General features: G+C 33.7%; 1 protein-coding gene across 2 annotated transcripts in view; it reads left to right on the forward strand.

The window, feature by feature from the left end:
- Positions 1 to 569: 569 nt before the first annotated feature.
- Positions 570 to 26462, forward strand: part of CFH (complement factor H) — an 85958-nt gene continuing 60065 nt past the window's right edge. For both annotated transcript variants that reach the window (XM_058533728.1, XM_058533729.1), the window contains exons 1-6: positions 570 to 669; positions 17519 to 17704; positions 18046 to 18151; positions 21784 to 21860; positions 23424 to 23615; positions 25596 to 25766. In XM_058533728.1, coding sequence (XP_058389711.1) covers positions 612 to 669; positions 17519 to 17704; positions 18046 to 18151; positions 21784 to 21860; positions 23424 to 23615; positions 25596 to 25766 — 790 coding nt within the window. In that variant the 5' untranslated portion in view covers positions 570 to 611. The remainder of the gene's footprint in view (positions 670 to 17518; positions 17705 to 18045; positions 18152 to 21783; positions 21861 to 23423; positions 23616 to 25595; positions 25767 to 26462) is intronic.

Consider the following 26462-nt stretch of genomic DNA (forward strand, 5'->3'; position numbering starts at 1 on the left):
TTGCTTTACAGACGTATCTAACAAGTCCTTAGAAGATGAATTTCATGAATTGTGGGAAAAGCAGGCCCCCAAAATCAGCCAGTACTGCGTTCTTGGCAAAGTTTACTCACGTTGTCTGGGTCATGATTGTGAAAGCATTGCCTAAGCTCGAGTTCTGTTAATGATTTTTAAAAGAGTCCTATTACTTTTCTTCTGAGGTTGACACACAAGACCTGAAAGGAGTTTCAAGAACTGGAGGATTTATGAAATCCAGAGGATATCACCAGCTACTGCTTCGCACATTCCAAGAATCTGAACATGTCCCAACGGAGAACATGCCTGGGTTTATAAAAACAAATCCAGAGTGGGTCCAGCATTAACATTCCGTAGGAATGCAGTGAGAATCCGGTTCAAACTCTGACACTGCTGGGGCTTGCGGTTGATTTTTTTCTTTTACTTTGAAAAGTTTCTGATGGGCGGAGCATCTAGTAATCCTTTTAATTCTCAAGCTGCATTTCAACTTCCTTTTGGAGCAAGTAATTTCCTGCCCTAATCGCAGTTCTTAGCAGAGGAGAACCTGACATAGTGTGAGCAGTGTCAGCTGTTAAATGTACCCCTAAAAGACCCCAAAAATGAGATTTCCGGCAAACATTGTGTGGCTTATGTTATGGACTATTTGTGTAGCACAAGGTAAGAGTAAAAGGGGAAGACTTTGTCCTATAGCTATATTATCAAACATTTGCTAATATGCTTTTTACAGTGGTAATAAAAATTTGATCTAGAAAATGTGAATTACTGTTCTGTAGTTTAGTCTATGCACGGCTTTTGACTGTGTTAAGTTTAAAAAATATAAATAGCTTACTTGGATGACATATCTGATTATTCATCATAATTTTATTTAGTGAAAATTTTTAGAAAATGTTTGAATAAATATTTTTGAAAACTATAATGTCATAATCATTTCCTTTGTAATTTTCATAAAATATAATTTTTTTGCTTAGAATTTTCACCAAAATGCTTTATGTGAAAGTATTAAGAAGTATGTGAACATACATAGAACCAGAACATAAATTAGACATTAAAAGCCTTTAAATCATATGATTGGATTTATTTCAGATATAGCTGTTAACTCTTTCTAAATTTCATTTATCGTCTATGACTGATATTGCCATGGCCTTAAAAGTCTGGTAGACAAGCATTACTTGTATCGTTCGAATGATGATATTATATAAATTTGAAAAAAATTAAATATGCAATCTTTGTCACATCTAAGTTGTTCAGTAGGGTTTTTTCCTGCAGTTGTATATAAGATATATTCTAGAAGACTAGCCTTTAGGAGTAGTTAATATGAGTGTAGGAGTTTTCTTCTGATATCAGTAAGAAAATTTCTGAATTCATAATTAAATTTAATTCTAGCACTGTTTCTCCATTTATTAAAAAGTTTCTTCTTGGAGGAAATTTTCTTTCCTAGTTCATGATGGGTAACTAACTATGTGATAGATATTTGATTGATATTTTCAAACCAAGTGAATTAGATATCATTCATAAATTCCCAGAACTTTTCACTAAGTCAACAACTTTTGATTGAACACTTACATCATGTCAGCTTCTAAGCATTGAGAAATATTACCAAATAACACAAAACCTCTGTGCTTGCGGGTGTTTCAACCTAGAAAATAAAGGCAGATATCTTTTTTTAGTTATATCCTTTAGTAATTTTTTTAAGTTTATTCAAATGTGTTTAATATTTTTGGAAAGATAGAGTCTTTTTGCAATTATACATTCTAATATGCTATTGCTTGATTTTTAGCTTGTAAGCTTTATATCCAGCCGCTTTTTAAAACTAGGTATACAATCATTTCCCTGTACATATAAATATTACAATTAGTATTTAAAAGTAAAATATTGTTGTATTGGCAAAGACTTCTGGAACAATGTTAATGTTACCAATCTTAGCAAACATATTTTTCTTTACATAAGTATTTCTGTCTTTTCTTTTAGTAGGAATACTTCTAGCGTTTCACTGTTTACATATTGTTTGCTGAGGTTTTATGTAGAAATTTGTCATGCAAGGAAGATTTGTTTTATTTCTAGCTCATGTTTAAAACTTAGTAAGTATTGATGCCAAGTTTAATTAAACTGTTGAAGTGATTAAAAAGTGTAATTTGAAACATTATTAAAATTGGGTGCTACAAAGTATAAATGATAAAAATTAAACAATAGTGATTTAAACCCCTCGCTTATGTAATTGATTCCTGCTGACTTATTTCACTTGTATTTTATATTTCAACAATGTATGTTTAAATGAGATATCAGTTTCTATTAGTGAGCTGAGCATTAGCACTGTACATATTATAGTGAAAATGACTATAAATCTGGATGTTTCCTAACAGATAAAGTACAACTTTAGTATTTAAAGCAACACTTAGGTTAGCCTCATGATTTTCACAAAAACACATCTAATTCATAAGCTAGTAGAGAAAAATTACATGAATTTTCAGTGGATATAGAACTGCTATTTTATTCCTTGTTTGCCAAATAGTTCTGAAACGAAATTAGTTTGAAATGTCAATCAACTGCATCAGTTACCATACCTAACGGATATTTTACTCAACAGAGCAGCCTTGATCGTTAAAAATGTCCACATATACTTCAACATTTGCCTCTGTTTCTATTTCATATGTAGAAATAAATATGGAATACTAAATTGAGATATTGAGAGATACCAAACTGAATACTGAATGCTAAATGGAGAAATTGAAAAAAGACAGTTTTGAACACTATCACAATCTGCCTTCTTCAACTAGACAAAACATTTTAGCATTTTCGTAAATAGCCTCTGCCCTGTTAAGAGCGAACATTCCACCAAAAATATTATTCACTACTAAAGAGGAATAATTGCCAACAGGAAGAATTTGAAAATCCAACTTTCTATTTTTTTTTTCCTTTTTTTATATATTGAAGACCAAGTACTACCTTTTTCATGCAATAGGTTGTCTGCACTCACGTTCCTAGTGGTACAGGAACATTGGTTGCTTTCTTGTGGTAAAAAATCATGGCTGGGGGAGTCGCAACAGACTATTAAGAATCTGGTCAGGTTCACAGGACAAAGTTTAGAATAACAGTTCCTCAATCATACCACATAGTTTCTGCTTTCTGGAATATATGACAACCAAACTTTTCAAGTAGACCTTTTAGATTTAGCGTCTAAAAAGTGTATACTCTTTGCAATTAGCCATAGCCCAGAAATACTAGGCTGATTAAAGTGAGTAAATTAAAACTCTAATGAAACATGTCCAAGTACACACTGGCTGTGGTGTTTGGAGAGAGATGTTTTTTAATTCTGGAGGTTTAAAGGGAAAAAAAGTTCTTTCAGGACATGAAATACATTACAGATCAAAGAGAGAGAGATTCTATTCCATCAGAAGAGGAGAACTTATTTTTTTTATATATTATATTGTTTCAAGTACAAGATGGCTTCAAATTTAAATTAATCCTAATATGGAAAAACAGAATTGATATTATGAATATCATAAGAATTAATTATAAATTAATAAAAATTACTCTTTTATAAGGATATATGTGAATATTATGTATAGCTATAATCCATAAAACTTGTGATAGTGGTTTATAATCCTAAATTCTATGTTTCAATTCCAGTATGATAAATAAGAATCCCCCCTCCCCCCTCAAACCCCCACATTTTCAGAAATATTAGTGTGGGTATTTACCTATAGGGTTTAATTAAAATTGTGCAATGGCCCAATGGTTTTCAATATCTTCTCTCCTTCTAACATGTCCTACACATTGATATTACCTTAAGTTCAACCAATCCAAAGTTTATGTGGAATGAAAAATACTCTGAATAAATACTTTGGGATAATTAAATTTAGTATGATTCACCACAATTTACTGTGAATTATTGTAAGTTGCTCACCTTTCTGCAACAATTTTGGTGGGGAAAGGTAGAATTGGATGATGAGGAGGGTAAGAACAGGACCCAGCAATTCTGGGTGAGGAATTATTCCCAGGTAGGTTAGATCTGATGGATGAAATGCTACGGCAAGCGCTGTGGGAAGGGGTAGAGAAAATGCGCATAGGAATGTTAAGAGAGGGAGAGGTGTGCCAAAGCCAGCCTTGCTTATTCTAAGTGTAGGCATAGCCTGGGAATGCGTATTCTACTCTTTTGCCTGCATATAATGTTAAACTAGAATGGAATTATTTAAATATTCCTAAAATTATTCTTAGCTAGGAGTAAGATCCCAAATATAAGTTAAAGCACAAGTTAGCAAAGATTCTTCATTTTTGGCCTTTGATTTTGAGGGCTTGAGCCAAAGTCTAAGTTGCCCCATTTTTATTTGCTCAATTCCTGATTATTCTACAGCCTTTGCCACTTTTTCTTCTTTCCAGCTATGCCTCGTCCTCCTTACCCCACACAACATCCCCCACCTGCCCGGCCTGTGAGATTCTGCCAACCAATCTGTCCTGTGCTCGCTTAACTAATAAGCACTTTACCCATTTCTTAACAACTTTAACCAGCCCCAGAACACAGTGCATAAAAAGGACATGATGTAACTGAAAAAGAAAGTGTTACATTTTAGTTTAACACTATAACGAAACATTATAAAAATGGCTCAGAGAAAGCAAAGTAATGGGACAGGAAAAAAATCACAAAAATAATAAAAGGAAAGGGGGAAAAAAGATTTGACAGAACACTTTTGTTTGTTTTGACATTTTAACTGAAAGAGCCAAGTTTCTCATAAACCTTGTTAACCAGAAATGTAATAAATAGAAAAGTATTATAGAAATGTTCCTTCAAAGGTTCCCAAAAGTTTTTCTGAGCTAAATTAAAAGGATTTCTGACTTCAAAAAGTATAACATAGATTCAAACTTAGGACGTGTGGACAGACGTGTGGACAAGATGTGCAATGGAATTACAGATGTTAGAGTTTCTTGGGTTCATGCAGCAGAGCTTTAAGTGCACTAAACATTTGTTCCCTTGTTTTCTCTTATCCTTTACATTTGCTACCATCTACTGTGCCCTTTCCACATGTTGCCCATGATCTACAGATGTAACGGAAAAGCTTTGAAATAGTTTCATATTCATTCATTCATTCTTTCATTCATTCACTTGTTCATTCACTTATCATGTTTTGAGTGACTGCTAAGTACCAGGCACTATACTAGCACTTCCCAAAAGGAGGTCACTTAGTGGGGAAAATGAAAAGAATGATTATTGTGTTTTATTAACACATATTTTATGACATAATGTATTGTGATGGAGATTAACAAAAGAGACTATAGGATCATTTAGGGAAGGCAGGAAACCCACATTGGAATGAGAAGATGGAGTGGGATAGGGTTGAGGAGCTAGTTTTTAAGAGCTGCAATGAAGAGAGAGAAATATGTCAGGATTGCGATGGCATCTTGAGTGGGTTTTGATGGTTGAATAGGAGTTCACCAGATGATGATGACAAGGAGGACACTCAAGACTGAGGAGACAACGCGTGTGTATACAAAGGACTAACAACAATAATTTTGCAAAACTGGAGGACTGAAATCATCTTTCGTATTTCTAATTCTTCCATCAACTGAACTACCACAAGTACAAGTAGAATTGGGTATAGTGTGTGTTTTTTCTTCCCTTTCTCTTTTAAAACTTATCCCCAAGATTGGCATGATAAGTATTCAGATGCTAAATTGTTCCGGCAACAGGATTTTCAGGGTCCTCATTTTAGTGGCACCCTGTGACTGAGCTCCTTTCTACAGTCACCAGTTAGGCCTTATGACAACTTATTCTCTATATACTAACAATTTATTTTAAGAAACTAACATTTTGAGTTGACCAATAAATGGCATTAGCTGTTAGCTATTCAAATACTACACAGTTCAAGAAACTTGATTTCAGTGGCATTTTCAACCTGTATCCTGACAGTGACTTGTTTCGTCCTAATTGTGATGTGCTTGTTACTCTCCTGGTTTCTTACTGCTACCACCCATTTTCCCGTTTGCTTTTCATGATCCTGGAGTTATCTTTATGCTCTTTTTTTACTGTTAAAATTTTAAAAATAAATTGTATAACCATCTTTTTAAATTTTAAAGATATAATTTTATTTCTTCAAATGATTATGAAATGAAACATAATCTCTATCTGCTTTTTCTAGAGTTTATTTAAAAAAAAAAACTTCATTACAACTGATATTTTCTTTACACAGGTATTTATATACTACTTACTAAATTGCCTTTAAGTATTCTTATGTTATTTGTAAAATAATCTGAATATGTCTTATTTTTAAAAGCTAATTGGACCATATCATATATATACAAGTATAAATAATATGAATATATACCAATGAGAAGATGGGAAATAAATTTAACATAAAATAGTTATTTTTGCTATTTCCCTTTTGTCCCTTTGCTTTATTTTTTTTCTAAATTGACTTTTAGTTTTGCTTTATAATATATTCTCATATCTACTAAGTTTAGAATTAGGCAATTTAAAAAGTAATGTCTTCTGTTCCTTTTTTCCCAAAATAATTTTAGAAAGCTAGAGTAATTGAACAGAGATGAACTTTAGTCTACCAAAGCAATACAGTACAAAGTTGATTATGGTTTTCTCAAATATTTAATTTTATCATGATTTATTTCATGTGATTAAGAAGATTTTTCAAAGACCAGTTTGTAAATATACTGACATTGAAAGCAGGTAATTAGCTCTGAGTCTGTAATTCAATACAACTACCTTAAATTTTAAAAGTGAAAAAATTAGGTAAATGATGATTATTAAAATGTCAGGTATATTTGTTTCTAACTTTGACCAAAATTTTATAACTATGCCCCTCAAATTAAAGCAAAATGAATCCTATTCCTGTCCAATAGCCAAATCCATTCATAGTCCTTATTTATGGACTGAATAATTTTAAATTGACAAATCAGACCAAGTAAGTAGTGTTTTACAAAAAAAAAAATTAATTGGCGTTTAAATAACTATGCAAACACATAAGATAAAATATTCATTATTTAAATCCAAATAAATACTTAGACATAAGAAAGTTTAGTTGACTCATTAACTTAGAACTTGAGAAATGAAATGGCTATTCAAAAAAAAGTTTTAAGATACATTGTACCTTAAGAAATGTTTCTGTGCTTTTGAAAATATTTTTGTGCTACCTGTTTAATAAACCCCCTGCTCTATTTCTTCAAGAACTGCCAATCTAATTATAGCAAAAGTGGTTCTTGTACATACACGTCAATTTTTTGATTACTTAGGCTAAAATAATTCTTTTCTTCTAATTAGAAATCTTTGAAGATGTGGCTTAACTTAGCTTGAACAGTTAGTTATCTGTCAGTTTAGGCAAATAGAAGTCATGTTGTGAGATACGCTTAATTATTGTTGCAAGACAATAGAGTGAATCATTTCTTTATTTTGTTATGACATGAGTTGATAATACTCAATACAATGAAGTTTAGAACAAAAGTAGACAAGAGGTATATTTGAAGTTAGAGGATCTGGATATTAATGAAAATCTCTCTGTTAGAGAAAAGAGGACACAGATGGTCCTTATTTTCAGGGAGCTTATATTTTGATGGGAGGATAGATGAAATCCTAGTAAACATACAAATAATTACAAATTGCGAACTGCGTTGCGGAGGTGGTAAAGTAGAGGTTGAGGAAAAATAACCGAGATGGGGTAGTGAGGTTTGGAGACTTGAGCTGGGCTGGGCTTGGAGACTAGAGGTAAGTGGATCACTTTGAGGAAATAATATTTGAATAGAGCCTGAAAGATGAGACAAAGCCAACCATCAAAATTCTGTGTGAAGGGCCAGCCCTGTGGTGTAGTGGTTAAGTTTGTGCAGGCGGCCCCACAAAGAAGCCTATGTTTGTGGGTTCAGATCCCAGGTGCAGACCTACACACTGCTCATCAAGCCATGCTGTGATGGCAACCCACATACAAAAAACAGAGAAAGACTGGCACAGATGTTAGCTCAGCGACAATCTTCCTCAAGCACAAAGAGAAAGACTGGCAAACAGTTAGCTCAGGGCCAATCTTCCTCACCAAGAAAAAAAGTCTGTGGGAAGCGTGCTTGAGGAAGGGAAAACAACATGTGCAAAAGACCGTGTGCAAAAGACCTAAGAAAACAAAATACATTTGAGATGCTCCACAAAATATAAACAAACCAGCCACGGTGGCTTTGGCACAGTGAGTAAATGGTAAAGGTGGCAAGATGAGCTCAGAGAATGGCAAGAACCAGACAAGGGGTCCACGGCTGAGGTAAGGGGTTTTGAATGTCTTACAAGTGAAAGGAAAAGTCATAGAAGGCTTTTAATCACAGGAGTGACATGACCAGCTTTGCAAAAATCACTTGTAGCTCCGTGGAGAATGGAAGAGTAGAGACTTGGAGACTAGTCAGCAGGTTGTTTCAAGGTCAAGGTGACAGATGATGATAATCAGAACTAAAGTTTTGGAGATGGCAGTGTAAAGACGGAAAAATGGAGTAGGAGTGATATCTTTTTATTACAGAGTCAAAAGATGCCATTTAAAGTTCATGGGAAGAGCACAGAGTTCTAAGTATTATATGCAGTGAAAAGGGTGATCAGTATGAGAACTGGATATATAGTAAACAGATATACGCAGAGTAAATATTGTGAGAAGCTGATAGAAAGATTATGTGAAAAGAGACATACCCTTGTCTGGTTGGTAAAAGCAATTACCTAAATTTGAAAAATCAAGAATTAGAAGTATAAACGTATTATCTGGAAATATAACAATAACCAAAAGGAAAAATCATTTGCCTCTGGCTAGCCAACGGTCTGAATTTTTTTGTGGATGGATTACTTTGAATGTGTTCTGGATGGATTATTCTTTTGGTAGGTTAATTACTTTAATAACAAGAATTTGAATCGATTAAACTAATTCATAAGAAAAATTTTATTTCTCTTTCCTTGCACTAGCGTGATGACAGGATAGGAACTAAGTTTATCAAAATGTTAATATATTAGTGGAAAATAGTTCTCTACTCACAATGTTGCATCTACATTTGAAATTTAACCCATTTATTTTTCCAATAACCTGAACGCCATGAGGAGGATCTGAAATTCGAAAGTGAAAAACACACATATTACTCCGTAATTAAAGAGAAAAACCTGTAAAAGCACGAACATTAAATTAAAACAAAACAAAACAAAACAAAACAAAACAAAAAACAAAACACAGGCTTTTTTCAGAGGGCGGGGTAAGAGTGGGACAAGCGGTATGTGTTGCTTTTTGATAGGGCATGCGCACCCTCTAGTGGCCTAAAAGTATGTTTACTTAAATTATAAAAATCAAGACTGTAGTGTGGAATCATTTATTACAAAGTTCCTTGACATAAATGTGCTAAAAATTTGCAAAAACTCCGAAAGGAAACTAGAGCATATGAAAGCCCACGCAAGTATTATTTCTTACGCAGAAATATTGTTTCACGTGGAGCTTCCTGGTCCATGAAATGTTGTAAAACGTTTTCATAATGGCTGTGTTCTCTCATGGGATTCGGCTCAGCTGATTATTTTTTTCCCCTTGCCTTTTGAAAAGAAATTCTAGAACAGAATGTTAAACAATCATTATAAAACCAACTAAGAAAAGAGTTTAGCAATGAAAATAATATCAGTAAATATGTATGGTGCTAATTACCTGAATTTGCTTTTTTAAAAGTAGTGTACTGGGGGTTTACTAATGTAATCATTCTAACATCAAGAGTAGTTATATTAAACAGCAGGCAATATTAAAAATATTAGCAATTATAATCAGAGGCATGATTTTTTGTTATTAATTTCCTGTGTTCTCCTCTTCATATGTCATGTAGTCAATTTTTTGAAAAATAAAAATCATACTGTATATGTAGATTATATTACTTTAATATCTTTATTGTGAGATATGAGCGAGTAAATATGAATGTACTCAATTACGAATCATTATAATCACCCAGGTCAAGAAGCAGAACGTTCCCAGCCTCCCAGAAAATTCCCCCGGTTTCTTCTAGATTAATACTCCTATCTTTCTTCTAGAAGAAAACGTCACCTTACTATTTATAGTAATTACATTTTTACTCTAATAGTAATTACTACTATTTATAGTAATTACATTTTTAGTCACAGCCTATGTACACATCCCTAATATATATGTCTGTTCTTGAATTTTATATAGATGAAATAATACTGTAATATTATATTACATAAATTATATACTATATTATATATTGATATAGGTAGATATAAATAGATATATTTATATAGAATTCATATAGATGAAATATCCTGTAATGGACCTTTGTGCCTTTTTATTCATGTGATCAGTATTTTTTCTTTTCATGTCATTTTGTGGCATTGGTGTATTATTGCATTGCATGGATATACCATGCATTTTTATCTATTCAACTGTTGATGAACATTACAGATATTTCCATTTTTGACTATTACAAAATCATATAGCTATCAATATTCCCATACATGAAATTCTCCAGGATATATTCCTAGGAAGAAACTTGCTGAGTGCTGAACAATACATGTCTTCAACTTCACTATGAGTTGCTAGACTCTTCTCTGTTGTGGTGGTTTCAGCTTTCCTTCCCGCCAACAGTTCCCGATGCGTCACATTCTTTCCAAGTTGTGGGATTTTTAGGCTTTTTTTATTTTTGCCAATGTTGTGTTATTTTATTCATGGTATATTATGGTTTTAATTTACATTTTCAGTTTGAGTAATTTTTCATAAGTTTATTGATCACTTAGATTTTCTCTTTGGTGAAATACCTGTTCAAGTCCTCTATCCATTATCTTTTTTTTTTTTTTAAACAGCCTTGTCAAGTTTTAAGAACAAAGTTATTTCTCCTTGTATGTTTTGTAAAAGTAGCTGGTGAAGCCAACTTATTCTACAAAGTGAGGCTGGAGTTTTCTTTGTTTATTTTGGTAATAGGACTCTTGAGGTTTAAAAAAATCTCGAGTTGGTTTTGTTGTCGTGTTTTTTTCCTAGGAATTTGTCAGTTTTATCAATATTTTCAAATGTATTGGCAAATCGCTTTTTAAAGTATTTGGTTAAAATCTTTTTGTTGTTTGCAAGATTTCTAGTGGTATCCCTTCTTCATTCCTGATCATGGTTATTTGTGCCTTCTCTCTTACAGCTTCATCAGTTTTGCCAGAATTTTATTATCCTGTCAAAAAACCATTGACTTTGAACTGGAGCATTTAATCCATTTCTGTGTAATAAAATTACTGATATGTTTAAGTTAAAATCTAACACTCAACTCGATCCCCTTTTTTGTCTTTCTTCCTCTCTCTGATCTTGCCATCTTTTGGTTTGGTTGATTTTTATTATTTACTCTTTTCCTGTCACGTAGGCTGGAAATTTTTATCTCAATTCTACTTCTATAATTTTGGCAGTTAACCTAGAAATTAAAACATGCTTTCTTCACTTATCAAAGTTCAATGCTAGTTTACCAGTAAGGGTTCAACCAGAGAAATATTATCAGTAGAAGTTTATCTATCTACCTACCTACCTACCTACCTACCTATCTAAAGAGAGATCTGTTATGAGACAAGAAATTGCCTAATGCAATTGTGGGCACTGGATAAAAGTTCCAACTCCATAGAGCCGGAAGTCAGAAAAGGAAGAACATAGGCTGGAACTCACAGGCAATGTAGCTGCTGTCCGCAGAGGAGCAGCGCCAGCCCTGCTTTTAAAACCATTCAAGAGATTTAATCAGTCTCACACAGATTATCCAGAATAATCACATTAATTAATTGATTAGGATTATATCTGGCACCATACCTTCCCAAGAATACCTAGATTAATGTTTGATTAAATAATGGGACGGTTGCCTAGACAAGTTGATTCATCATAAAAGCCCTCACAGGGGCCAGCCTGGTGGGGTAGTGGTTAACTTGGGCAGTGTCTGCTTCAGCAGCCCGGGTTCACAGGTTTAGATCCCAGGAACAGACCTATGTAGCTCATCAGCCATGCTGTGGCAGCGTCCCACATACAAAAATAGAGGAAGATTGGCACAGACGTTAGCTCAGGGCCAGTCTTCCTCAAGAAAAAAAAAAATGCCAGCACAGCTAGTTAATTCCTTTCTATTCTTCTAGACATTGTGAGTCTTAAAGTTATAAAACTTGAGTTTTATTTTTCCTGCTCTCACTTAACACACTGTTGTCATTTGCTTCATGTGTATGTATATGTGTGTGTATATGTATGTATTTAAAACTACATAAGACTATATTTTTACTGTTTTGTAGTCAGCCATCATTTAGATTTATTTGTATAGGTACTGTTTTCTTTGATCTTCATTTCTTTCATCGCAAACCTTGTATCTAGGATCATTTTCCTTTTTTTGAAGTGCGTCTTTTATTTTCCCTTAATGTGAATCTGTAATGGCAAATTCTCTCAAATTTTGTTAATGAAAATTTTCATTCTTGAAGAATTATTTTTTTGTATAGAATTCCAGGTAGATAGTTATTGCCTTATACAAATTGAAGTGATTGACTAACATCTTCTGGTTTCTGTTATTGCTACTGAAAGTCAGCTGTAAACCTAATCCTTCTGATCCCTGATCTAACATAACTTCATTAGAAACAGAAAGTCTGTGCTACCTTCCCCCCTTACTCTTATGTTATTAATATTTACCTACATTATTAAATATTCCACAAAACACAATTTTTAAAAGCCAGATAATATTTCCTCAGGTGACTGTATCACAATTTAACAATATCCATATTTTTTTAGCATTCTAATTGTTTCTTATTTTATCTACTACACAAAATGTTGGAATAAGTGTCCTATACCTAAATATCTCACCAAATCTTTGATTATTGCTTTAGGATACTTCTTTTAGATTGAAATTATTTGTTAATTTATATGAGCACTTTTAAGATCTTTATCTATATCACCAAATTGTTTTCTATTAATATTATAGTCATTTGTAATTCTAATTTTATTTAATAATAATATTTATATCACTTCTTTTCCTACTAAATTGACTGTCGTTTCCTTTACATTTTTGTCATTGAAATTCACCAAAAAAGTCATTTATATTTAATTTTCATGTCTTTGATTTTTAATAATGGCTATGTTATTGGCCATTCTTAAGAAAATGATCTGTCATACTCTGATATTTTTCCTTTGGTAGTGTTAGTGCTTTTGTTATTGCAAGAAGTGCTTTTGTGTTGAAAATAATTTTGCAGTTAATTTTCCTTTAAATTTTGCATGGATTATATTTTCATAAATAGAATTTTTAATGTTAAAATATTTTAATGTGTGTATACTCTTTTTACAATTTACTTTACTCACTAAACTTTATGTTTTTGTTATTTGCTCATAGTTTTCTGAAAAGATTAATAAATATGATTTTAGATAGATGGCACAAAACAATAATGGAGGGTTACAAAAATGACATAGCATCTGATATAGCAGGCGATTAAAGAAATTATGAGAGAAAGAAGTAGATACGTGTGTTTTTTTCAATTTTATAAGCCTAACTCTGTAATTTACCTGGAATTTGTGTGCACGTGTCTGTGTGTGTTTGGAAATAAAGTAAGGATTCAACTTTATTCCGTTTCATCCCCAGTGGTTTATAATTGCAAGACTGCCAGAGTGGATTTCAAGTTGAGATTGTCCATCCAATTCACATAATACAGTTGACCTAGCCAGTGCCAAGGTTACTTAGCTTCAAGAAGTGATACAGAAGAGGGAGTACATCAGAAAGTACAAGAACTTGATGACGATTTCAGACCCTCAGACACTGCTTCTGATGTCTCAACCACCCCATGAGAAAGGATGAGAATTGATGCAAATACAGGTCATACTCATACAGAGCAACTGCAAGCTTAGGGATCTTCAGCTTAAATACTTTAATTGTCACTTAGAATCGAGAGAGTGATGTGTGGTCTCATCATTAACCATTTGCTGCTTTCTACTCTCCTTAGGTTTAATTTAATTTTTTTTGAGCTTCTTGAGTTAGAAGCTTGGATAACTGATTCTCAACTGTTCTTTCTTTCTTTCTTTTTTTCTTTTAAGGAAGATTGGCCCTGAGCGAACACCTGTTGCCAGTCTTCCTCTTTTTCTTTTTTCTCCCCAAAGCCCCAGTACATAGTTTATATCCTAGTTGTAGGTCCTTCTAGTTCTTCTATGTGGGACACCATCTCAGCATGGCTTGATGAGTGGTGAGTAGATCATGCTCAGGATCCAAACTGGCAAAACCCAGGCCACCAAAGCGGAACTCGCAAACTTAACTGCTACGCCACTGGGCCGGCCCCTGTTCTTTATTTCTAATGCAATAAAGCTATAATTGTCCTTCTAATCACCGCTTCAGTATCATCCCACAAATTTTGATGTGTATCATATTTCCATTAGTGGCAGTTCAAATTATTTTCTAATTTGTACTATGATTTCTTCTTTAACACATGAGTTATTTGGAAGTGTTGCTAAACTTAAAAACTTTTGAGAATTTCCCGGTTATTTTCTGTTAGCAATGTCTAGTGGTCAGGGAGTATACTTAGAGTGATTTCAATCTTTTGAAATGTGTTGAGACTTCCTTATGGTCTGTTGTGAATATTCCATGTGTACTCAGAATGAATATGTATCTTGTAGTTGTTGAAGTTTGTGTTCTATAAATACAAAGAAGCCAATTTGGTTAATATTGTTGTTTACATCTTCTATAACCTTATTTTTCTATTTGCTTGCCTATTGGATGTTGGGAAAAGTGTGTTTAAATCTCAACCTATCATGGTGGATTTGTTTACTTCTCCTTTTACTTCTGTTATATCTTGAAGGTATATTAATAAGTTTATGCATAGTGGCATGCTGGCAAATGTGTAACAACAAACTATTCATAAAAAAAAAAAAGGAAAGAAAAAAGCCTTGATTTGTAGAGTTTGCTGATATCCATGGTGTAAATAGGCACAATATGGTCCATTTCAAGTTACCAGCATGACATCGCTGAATAACTGTACTGGGAAGAGACATGTATAATGAGCTCCTGTGGGTCAGTAAGAGCCAGCACCACCAATCACTGTTCATACACATTTAGGATTATTACATCTTTCTGTTAAAGTAGCCCTTTTCTTTGTATGAAATGACCCTCTTTTATCTATTAATACTGTCTACCTTCAGTTATTATTTGCCTGATGTTAATGTATTAACACCATCTTTTTTTGGTTAATATTTTCATGGTGTATCAGTTTTCATCATTCACTTTCAACTTATCTGTCCCATTTTATTAAAAGTAATCAGCATATACTTGAGCTTTATTTTCTGTTTTTCTTCCCTCCAACAATCTTTGTATTTTAATTGGAGTGGTGAATCCACTTACATTTAATGTAATTACTGATACAGTTAAGTTCAAGTCTAACATATTGCTATTTATTTTTTGTGTCCTCTCTTTCTTTTGTCTTCCATTCCTCCTTTCCTGCCTTTTTTTGTATTAATCAAATATTCTTTACTATCTCTCTATATCATTTCTGTTAGTTATTTTATAGATCTCTTAATATCATTGTTTTAGTGATTACCCTACCAATTACAGCAAGCATACTTAAGTTATTATGGTCCACCCTAAATCAATACTTTCACAACATTCTAAACTATGCAAAAACATTAAAACAGTTTCATTTCATTTGCCATCTCTTGATATTTTTGTGATTATTGATTTGTATTTTACTCCTGAATTTGTTAGAAGGACTGCAAAGCATTGTTATTGATTTAAACAGTCAATAGTCTTTTTTTATTTTGGTAAAATATACATAGCATATTATTTATCATTTTTCAAGAATCTTTTTATTAACCCATCTAGTTATTTTCTTCAGTTCTGCTCATTCATTCTTAGACTTTTGCTTACATATCGGGAATCATTTTCCTTCAGCCAAGTGAATTTTAGTGTTTTTTTTTTTTTTTTTTTTTTTTGTGGTGTGAGTCTGCTATTGTTGAATTCTCTCTGCTTTGTTTGTTCAAGAATGTGTATTTATTCTTCATTTTAAAGTATGTTTTAACTAGGCATAGAGTTCTCTGCTGCCATTTATTTTCAGCACTTTAGAAATGTCAAGACTCTATTTTCAGGCTTCGGTAGTTACTGTTACAGACATAACTGTTATTTTTACTGTTCTCCTGAAAGAAATGTGTTTTCTTTTGTCTGTCTGCTTTTAAGATTTTGCTTTTATCTTTAGTTTTCAGCAAATCCTCAGTATAGTTTTTCTTTGTATCTACCCTTTTGGGGGTTTGCTGAACTTTCAAATCTTAGAGTTGACATCTTTCACCAATTTTGGAAACCATTGAGCTGTTATTTCTTCAAATATTTCTTCTGTCCATTCTCTCCTCTACTTTTGGAACTCCAATTAGATATCTGCTACATCACTTGACTCTGCTCCACACATTTCTTATTCTCTGTTTTGTTTGTTGTTGTTGTTGTCTACACTTTTGTCTTTCTATACTTCAGTTTGGGTACTTCTACATCAATCTTCTTCAAGTTTACTAAGATTGTATTCTGCTGTATCTATTTGACTCTTCAGACTATCCGATGCATCCTTTTTTCTGATATTTATTTTGTAATTTTATTTTGTAATTTTAGTATAATGTATGATTTTTTACAACATCAATTTTCTTTTGAATATCTTTTTACTCATTTTATCTATCGTTTTCCTATAGTTCCTTTAACATATTTAAAATAGCTATTTTAAAGGCCTTGATGCTAATTCCAACATCTGGATCTGAGCATTTGCTTCTACTAGCCATTTACTTTTGCTACATTTTTGGTTATATGTTTTTCTGCTGCTTTGTGTCTCTTTTAATTTTTATCCAAAGCCATACATTTTATATGAAATAAATGTAATGATAAAGTTTATATTATTTACCCCCACTGACAAGAGTGCTGCTCTCTCTTGATTCAGTCAGGCACTGCACTCAGATGGGCTTGAGATACACTTTTACTTTGAGTCACTCCAGTTCTGTATTCAAAAGTCTCAAGGTAGAGACCTTCTTGAGTTTTTATCAAAAACTTGATTGGTCTCTTCTTCCTCCATCCCAAAAGACTATGACAGATCGATCTTGCTTCCCTGATGTTTTGACCTCTGCTCTTCAATCTCACCCTGAGTGACTTCTACATATGGCAAATGTCTTGATGAGGACACCAGTTGTGTATCTGAAGCAGGCCCCTTTTATTGTTGGGACTTTTTCCACGAGACTATAGGAAATTTCAGTCCATTCTATGTCTCTTTTATACATTGGCTTTTTCTTCAGAACTTAGAATAGTGCTCAATAAACATTTTCCAAATTAAATGAATAAATAGTAGAATTCAGTATAGGAGTTAAGAATAATCCAGTAAAGTATAACTATTTCTCTGGAAAATTATTCTTACAAATTTATGTAGATTCAATTTATGTAAGTTAAAATGCATATTTTATTTATGTTAAGACATACATTTGGTTGGACTTGTAACCACATAAGTATTTTTTAAAGCAAAAATAACCTAAACATAGGATATATTTAAATAGTTACTTTAAGCACTTATTTTTATTGTTTGTAGATTGTAACGAACCTCCTCCAAGAAAACAAACAGAAATTCTATCAGGTTCCTGGACTGAACTAACATATACGGAGGGCACGCAAGCTATATATAAATGCCGCCCTGGATATAGAACTCTTGGAACTATTATAATGGAATGCAGGAAGGGAGAATGGGTGGCTCTTTATCCATTAAGGATATGTCGGAGTAAGTAATTCATACATTTGTGAAATTTACGAAAACTTTAGTTGTGAAAATACTGAATGTTTGATATTGTAGCAATACTGACTGAATTATATCATTATTGTCATTTAAATACAAAACAATACACCATCATTATTCTTAAAAAGGGGTTTTAATCTTCCAAAATTCAAAAAACAAGCATACAGGTAAGTTCAATTATAAAATAACTTTGCCATTTTTCACTTGTCCATATCTTCAATTCTGTCCTCTAATATAATATCAAATATCTTTGTCCCTGAGCTCCTACATAAGATGTGTTTCTCTTTGTTACATACTGCTATTACACCCTTTTTTTTTAATTTTAGAAAAGCCCTGTGGACATCCTGGGGATACTCCATTTGGTTCTTTCCATCTTGCGGTAGGAGATGAGTTTGCATATGGAGCAAAGGTTGTTTATACATGTGATGAGGGGTAAGTCCTCAATATAAAAAGAGGTTTATAATTGAGATCATTTGTAATTGATATAGTAAATAGGAACTGTATTAATTTATATTTTTTAAGCTTAGTATATTTTTCTATGAGCATTTTTATAAGTAGCACACAATTAACCTGAAAAATTAAACTTTAATGGAAATGATTATATTCGGATACCATATTATCTCCTCAACACTGAAAAATTAAAATGATTTATAATTACTTTGGTAGAGTGTATTTATAGAATGATGGGAAAATAGTATGCAGGTAAATAAGTGTTCGCTCTAACAAGTCCTCACTACACTCTGTTATGTGCATAGTATTATGGGAATTCAATGTGTCAGGGACGGTGGGAATGATAACAAAATTAGATTACATGGTGCCTATTTTGATAAAATCTTATAAAATTTTGGAGAAAAAAGACTTTTACACTGAAATAATAACTACCATTCTTTAAGGTTCCACGGTCTGCAAATTATTCTTATCATATGGACCAAAAATGCTACTATGTTCATAATTGATGACTCTGTGTTTTCTAACCACTCACTGGGTTTTCATGTTACTCCCCCAGTGTTCTTTCTTCCCTGTTATTCCCAGCCAGGTCAAAAAATTATTTTGAAGAAAGTTTCATACGTGGGAAAGCCAGTATCATTACAATTTTATATTACATAATTATAAACGGGATCGAGAAATTACAAACGGAATCTTATTATTCTCTCCTCATTTATTTATTGATTTGAGGCAATAAACTATAATATTTTAAAGTTTAGGCTTTGTAGTAAGCCTGTGTTCCAAAATTCCACCACTCAATAACTGTATGTATTTTTAAAAATATCTCTTCACTCCTACTTCCTCACTTGTAAAAGCAGAAACATATTGAGGCCAGCCTAGTGATGTAGCAGTTGAGTTTGCATGCTCTGCCTCGGTGACCCGGGGTTCGCAGGTTCAAATCCCAGGCACGGACATGCTCACCGCTGGTTGAGCCACGCTGTGGCAGACATGCCACATATAAGGTAGAGGAAGATGGGCATGGAGGTTAGCCCAGGGCCAATCTTCCTCAGCAAGGAGAGGAGGATTGGCAACAGATGTTAGCTCAGGGCTGATCTTCCTCACAAAAAAAAATAAAAAAAGAAGCAGTAGAAACATATCGGGTCCATCATAGAATCGGCAGGAGAAATAAATAAGACACACACTTGAAACCCTTAGAAGAGTTCTTGGGATATTGTAGACACTCAATAAGTATTAGTTCTTATGATTTAGTCTCCCTTTGGTCACGACTTGAGGGAGATTTTTCAGACATTTTTAGCCCAATCGTCAGTCATTACTGCTGACCTATTACACGTGACCAAATAGATTAAGACCATCTGGGTGTGAATTTGCCAATTTGCTCCACTCTTGACCTCTGAAATATCTCTTTCAATCCAGGCTAGTCTGGACTTTTTATATTTCACCCTTGACCTAGCAAAAGGGATCAAATTCATAGACTTCTTCCACTAGATTCCCTAAATCTCAGTTATAAGTAATATTTATAATTTGGTGAAGAAATTAGGGACATACTTGCCTCTGACTCTGACTCGGCTTAACTCATCTTTGCCTCCTGCATCTTTTATAAATTATGGGTAAACTCTGTTATAGACTCGCTATATTGGAGTAACTGTCTCCACCACTCAGCTTGGGCCTCCAACGGGTCTAGACATTTGTCAGCGAAATGAAAGTCCTTGGCCCATGCTAGGTCAGGAAGCAGAAGTATTTTACACTATTTTAAAATTTTATTGAGGGAGTGTGTTACCTATCAGAGGGGATGTGAATCTTTTGACTCAGTTGTGGAATCTAATGGTAAAGTGGGTTTACTAAACCCATGTTTTTCTGCCAATCAACCCATCTTCTTTGATCCTTTGTCCCCATCCATCCTCTTTCTGCTGAATACCTACTTAGCTGAATACTAGCTACTTATCAGGATATCCAATATGGGTAGCCAATTTTATTATCCTACAGGTAGGTAGTTTTAAGGAGGCACTCTGCAAAAAGTTTTTCTGGTATTTTGCGTGGCTAGGGTTGCAGAAACCTGAGCCATTACTTTTCCGCAGCCACCAACATTTGGACAATCTCTCTCTCTTACCTCTTCCCCTCAGGTATATGGGCCGTAGGAGGTTTTGTGTAGAATTTTGCAGAACTGCTGAAAGAGCTTTGGGGGAATGGATGGGTCTCTGGTGTAGATGGAAAATGTTAGCCAGGAAATCTGCTTTCTCTGTTGGAAGGGGGTACCAGTAGAGGACCCAGATAACCTTTAATAACAAATTATTTTGTTCCTTTATATGATAGAAGTGTAGAGTAAATGTTTGACTTTAAGTTCTGTGGCTCTGATTTAATCTATTGAAAAGTTTTCTTCCCTTAGAGAATTAGGAGCAAATCAATAACCATCAAAGACTGGCAAAGTAGGGGCCGGCCCGGTGGTGCAAGCAGTTAAGTGCGTGTGCTCCACTTTGGAGGCCCGGGGTTCGCCGGTTCGGATCCCAGGTGCACACAGACGCACCGCTTGTCAAGCCATGCTGTGGCGGTGTCCCATATAAAGTGGGGGAAGAAGAGCATGGATGTTAGCTCAGGGCCAATCTTCCTCAGCAAAAAAAGAGGAGGATTGGGATCGGATGTTAGCTCAGGGCTGACCTTCCTCACAAAAAAAAAGAGAAAGAAAGACAAGGTATTTTTTGAAGGAGAAAAGTTGTGTTTTGTTTGTATAATGGATAGAACAGTCCTTGTTTGCAGATGAAGGAAACATTTGTCCATGTAGAATTATTTAAATGTTTGTGAGAGATGCTTTTTCAAAATTATGTCTCTTTATAATTATCAAATTATAGGTTATCAAAATGGCTTCCCATTATTTATTTTTTTGAGAACAAGCTTTTTGCCTCCAGCTGTCCACTGTAATATCGAGAAGGGTGCTTTGCCTTAATCTAAAGCCTCTGACAATGACTGCACGTTTTGCACCTGCCCCACGAAACTTTCATTAAAGTGGAACATTTTAGATTTTAAGGACAAGCTTGATGAGTTACTATAATTAGATAAATTCCACACAGAATGGGTTGTATAAGCAGACTTGACTCCATGACCACACTCTGGAAAGAATCTCTAGGATGGAAGTGGGGAGATCGAAGTGCTGAAAATGAACCACGCCTAAGGAAATTTTGCTAGCCCTATCCTTGATTATGTAGAAACCCCAAAGTGTCCACAAAATGTCACAATTGTGGAGGGTGGGAGTACAGAATAAGACTGGAGGAGGGGTAACGTAAGATTAGCTGTTGGTTACTATCATACTTTTGGCTTTTGTTTTTGGTAGTAGCTCATGGAACTTATTACATTGTTAAGTGTAACTAGTTAACTGACTCAATGAAAAAATATAAATGTACTGTCATGAAACAATTATGGGTTTGTGTCATGAACCAAGAATGATGATTATTCCAAGTCCATGCACCTGAGAGCCTGCGGGTCTTTCTTAAGAAAGAAAGAAAAGGAAGAAAATGCCTATGTTGTTAATTTTTCTGAAATGGAGTTTCTGGACATTCAGAATGGTATCGAACTTAAAACCGCATATAGACACATTAGCTCACCATTCTGTTATTTTTGGTTTTCAGGTATCAGCTTCTAGGTACGATTAATTACCGTGAATGTGATGCAGATGGATGGACCAATGATATTCCTTTATGTGAAGGTAGATGTAAAATTGATTGATGAGAATAATATACTTAAAATATCTAAGATTTTAAAAATGTCTTAGATTAAAATATCCTTGAAGTCTATCATTAAATATTTCATACTCAAATTATTTTTGTGTCTTCTGATATAGTACAGAGTGGATATCTGATCTTTCTATTGCTATGTTATTTTGTGTGTGAATAATCAAATATAAATATACCTCATCTGAGGTAATATTCAAAGTATTAGAGATTAGGGAATCTAAAATTCATTTTTCTTTCTTTTTGGACTCTAGCCACTAGAAATGACACAAGTATCACTATATAAATGAAGATCTGAATTTCAGCTTTATTAATGAAGAGGCCCTCACCTAATAACCACCCAAATGTAGGGTTCTCTGGTAACAGCTGAAGTGGAGAATATGATTTAGACACTTCTCCTCTTTTGCCTGACAAGAGAGGTTTCCTGTTGTCTTGGTCTTACTGAAAAGCTGCAGGAAATAAGAGAGAGCTCTGCCTTTTCCTGTTGACCAATATAGCAAACCGTTAGAAGGAGGAAATGTAGATCCTGTTTCCAAATTTTGGGTTAGTAATCTCAATCTCTAGTCATCATGGAAATACAAGAGATCAATCAGAATAGTCTTTCCCCATTCCATGGTGAAAGGAGTAAGCAGAGAGGGAGAGATTGAGGTGTCGGGAGGAAGAGAGAGAGGCAGAAAGGAAAGCAAGGAAAGAGGGAGGGAGGGAGAGAGAGAAAGAAAGAAACAAGGAAGAGGAAGAGGTGGAGAGGTAGAGGAGAAATGTGATCACTCAAAAATCCTGTTGCCTAAACAAGAGAATGGAAGATCTGTTGTCTATGGAAATGAGAGGAAGGAGATCAATGTTCTAGGGGACATCTACATTGGAATTACCTGGATCATTTGTTAAAAACTGAAATTTTGGTTATTAAAGACTTACTGAATCAGTATCTGCAGTGATAGGGCAGGGAGATAGCCATAGAATTTCCATTTTAACAAGCTTCTTCGGTCATCCTACTATAAAATAAAGTTTGAATACCATAACGTAAGGGATGTTGGATAATATTAAGTAGAATCAAAAGAAGTACTCAGATTACTTTGAACACTGATGTAGAAGAGGAAAGAAAATTAAAGACTATTTCTCTGTTGAAGTAAATATAATCAGAAAGTTTGCTTTTACACCTTGTAGGAATACAGTGTTATATTACAGTGGGACTTAAATGGAAATTTTGTATTTAATGATCCCAAGCTTTATATTTCTCAATTATTCAAGAAACAGTTGTTTGTTACTACAAAAATATAAACTGTCATTCAAAGTCATAATTTTCTTTGTCCACTTTCATAGAAAAGAATCAGAGTTAAACTTACTATTGTTTTTTACTTAGCAGAATTTATCTCTGGCAAACAGGTATATCAAATGCTTCTTTAAAACAAAACATGTAAGTAATTTCCTCCAATCTTATTTTGCTGATGACTTTATAGATAAAATATATGTATATATGCATATTTTTCATGATAAAGTTTTCAAGTTCTATTAGAAAAAGTTATATTTATTTTTTTCAGTTGTTAAGTGTTTACCAGTGACAGAACCAGAGAATGGGCGAGTTATCAGTAGTGCGTTGGAACTGGACCAGGAATATACTTTTGGACAAGTGGTACAGTTTGAGTGTAATTCAGGCTTCATGCTTGACGGACCTAAAGAAATACATTGCTCAACAAATGGTATTTGGAGTGGAGAAAAACCGAGATGTGTGGGTAAGAAACATTCACTGTTCATTTGATTATTTGAATGATTTAGTTTTTCTCATGAAAATATGCATTTCAAAACATTGTGTGTCCTAAAGAATCTGAATAATACTAATAATCACTACCATTTATTGAGTACTTACTATTGCCTGGTCATTGATCTAAGTTCTTCACATGTATCATCTCATTTTACCTTCAAAATGACTGTATGATTTCTGCACTGTTTTCACCTCTATTTTATAACTGAGGAAACTGGTGCAAACAAGTAAAATCACATGTCCAATATTATCACGGCATGTATAGTTGAGTTAAGATTTAAACCTAGATTATCTGACACGAAAGTCTATGCTTATAACCATAATTAATTGCCCTGGGCTTTTATGGCTAAAATAAGATGCGAAGAATTTTTGCTACAAATTTTAATATTGGCCTCCAGAATAAGCTTTTTTTTTTAATTTGAAAAGCCAAATATTCATTATTTATTTCCACTGATGCATCACAATGACATTCTTTTTTTAAATAATATCTCTAGGAAGTGCCTCTGTTTTGTATTTGCACAGTGGGTTTAGTATAAATATTGCTGTGAATCCACTAAACAATCATTGGCTTTTAAAAAGTTCGATAGTAAAGTGTAAGTCAAGATTTCTTTCATTGTAATACTGCTGACTTGTGCATCATGACCAATCTGACGATTTGGGGTTTTGTAAAGAAATGTTATGGACAATACATTTAAAACAACATACTTTGTTTTACCAACGGTTGTTTTGCAGAAATTTCTGCCATATTTGTTAACATTTTCTAAAACCTCCAAAATTTTTATATTTTCTTAGTGTAATCTATCCTATGAAGAGATGCAGAGAAAAGCATTCTTCTTAAGAACTGTTTCTGACAAAACTAGTTCTTCGAGTCAATCATGATAAACATGTTTATATTCAGTGTAGTAAATACTGTATACTCTAGAAATTCAAGGATGGGGTTTACTTCTTACAACTAAATTTCTGTGGTTAGTGAATCCTTGCTGGAATGACTATTGCGTAATATAAGTCTTAAAGGAAGAATGAGAATTTTTGGATGAAGTTGAGGAGGGGAAAAGCACACCAGTAACAGGAAGCTAATGGAGAGGAAGGTGCAAATGCTGTGAGACTTCATTGAGCATCTAGTTGCCCTGTTCTCATTGTTTTCAGTGGGGCCCTGGTGTAGGACACAGGCGGGGGATCAGACAGTGATGGATGAAGATAGGCTGCTACAAGGTTCTGAGGTGCTCCATACACCGTGTGAAGAATTTGGCTTGTATTCAAACTGAATTGGGAATCAATGAAGGATTTTAAGTGGATCAATGAAGTATCAAGAAAAAAAGTCATTAAGTTACAAACAGGAAAACAGATTGGAAAGGTGGGAGAATAGGATCTGAGAAATACGTTATTGCTGCTTGAATCCCAGGAAAACTGTTTGAGATATGATGGTGTCAAAGATAATGGCCAATTTTCTTTGACAGAAAACTTGGATGGATGGTGAAAGCACAAAGCAGAAGGCCAGTTACTTTTTGGAGGTGTAATAACAATGAGTTAAAATAATCTCTTTAACAAAATGTTTTGTCTATAATTACTTTTTGATCAATAACTAGAAAATGTGTAATTTTTGCAGGTCACTCAGTGAAAATACTTATCACAAACCGCCCATATCTATATTCAATTTTATATAGACAGTTGATGAGTGTTACTGGCCACTATTTATTTCAAGAGGAGTAATTTATCCTCAAATCAAATAAGATTAGCAACATAAGTTTAATAAGCGTTTTAACTTCCTTCAAAAATGAATGTTAAGAACAACAGATAAATTATTTATTAAGCATTCAAATCAAAATAGAACTTTTGTTTGGTTGCTTAATTTACCTAATGAAAATAAAATTTTGATCTTTATATAACTATGTCTTGGACACAGTCCTTTAATATATACCAAACATTTTGGAATTTAATCCCTTCTATTTAGAAATTTCCTGCAAAGTACCATCAGTTTTAAATGGATATTCTATATCTCAGAAGACAATTTATAAACAAAATGAACGATTTCAATATAAATGCAATACGGGTTTTGAATACAGTGAAAGAGGAGATGCTGCGTGCACTAAATTTGGGTGGAGTCCGGTTCCTTCATGTAAAGGTAATGTTATATTTCTTTTCTATATCTTTTCTTGTATATTTTATCAGTTATTTACTCCTTATAGTTAAGAAGTTTATTGTTTTCTCATAATGGACTATCAGTGTTTATAGGCATCAACTACTGTAAAGACAATACATCTTGAAAATTTTTTTAGTGCTAGGGCCATTTTGAGATTAATTGGTATGAAACTCTCACTCTGGAGATAGGCATAAACAGGAGCTGAAAATTTCAAAGCTCATTAAGTAGTTAGTCTATGGTCGAAAAACAAGTCTAGATCAGAGCCAGGACGGTAACAGCCTTCCTAATTCCCAGGTATATACACTTCTGAAACAACTAGATTGGTTTTCTAAAGCCCAGCATTTAGCTTTAAGAAGTAAACTATATTAATATCATATGAGAGAAACCTGAATTGACAATGGAATTAAGTGGAAGAAAATGGAGATATCATTAACCACAGGCCTAATATGAATCAACAGTGATGATGGTGCTGAAAGAAACCATTAACTCTTCTGGGCTTCACAATGAAGGATGTTCCTCAGAGCCAAAGAGTTCATCTCAACTATGTTTTTTACCCACCAAAAATTATGTCTATAATATTGTGTTCTGCTTAATATACCTCATTTTAAAGGGATGGTGTCACACTATCATGCCCTAGAAGAGAGAATGTAGATAGTTGAGGAGTATAAGAAATCATAT

This window comes from Diceros bicornis, chromosome 38 (assembly GCF_020826845.1).
Source record: "Diceros bicornis minor isolate mBicDic1 chromosome 38, mDicBic1.mat.cur, whole genome shotgun sequence".
In the NCBI taxonomy this organism is placed as follows: Eukaryota; Metazoa; Chordata; class Mammalia; order Perissodactyla; family Rhinocerotidae; genus Diceros; species Diceros bicornis.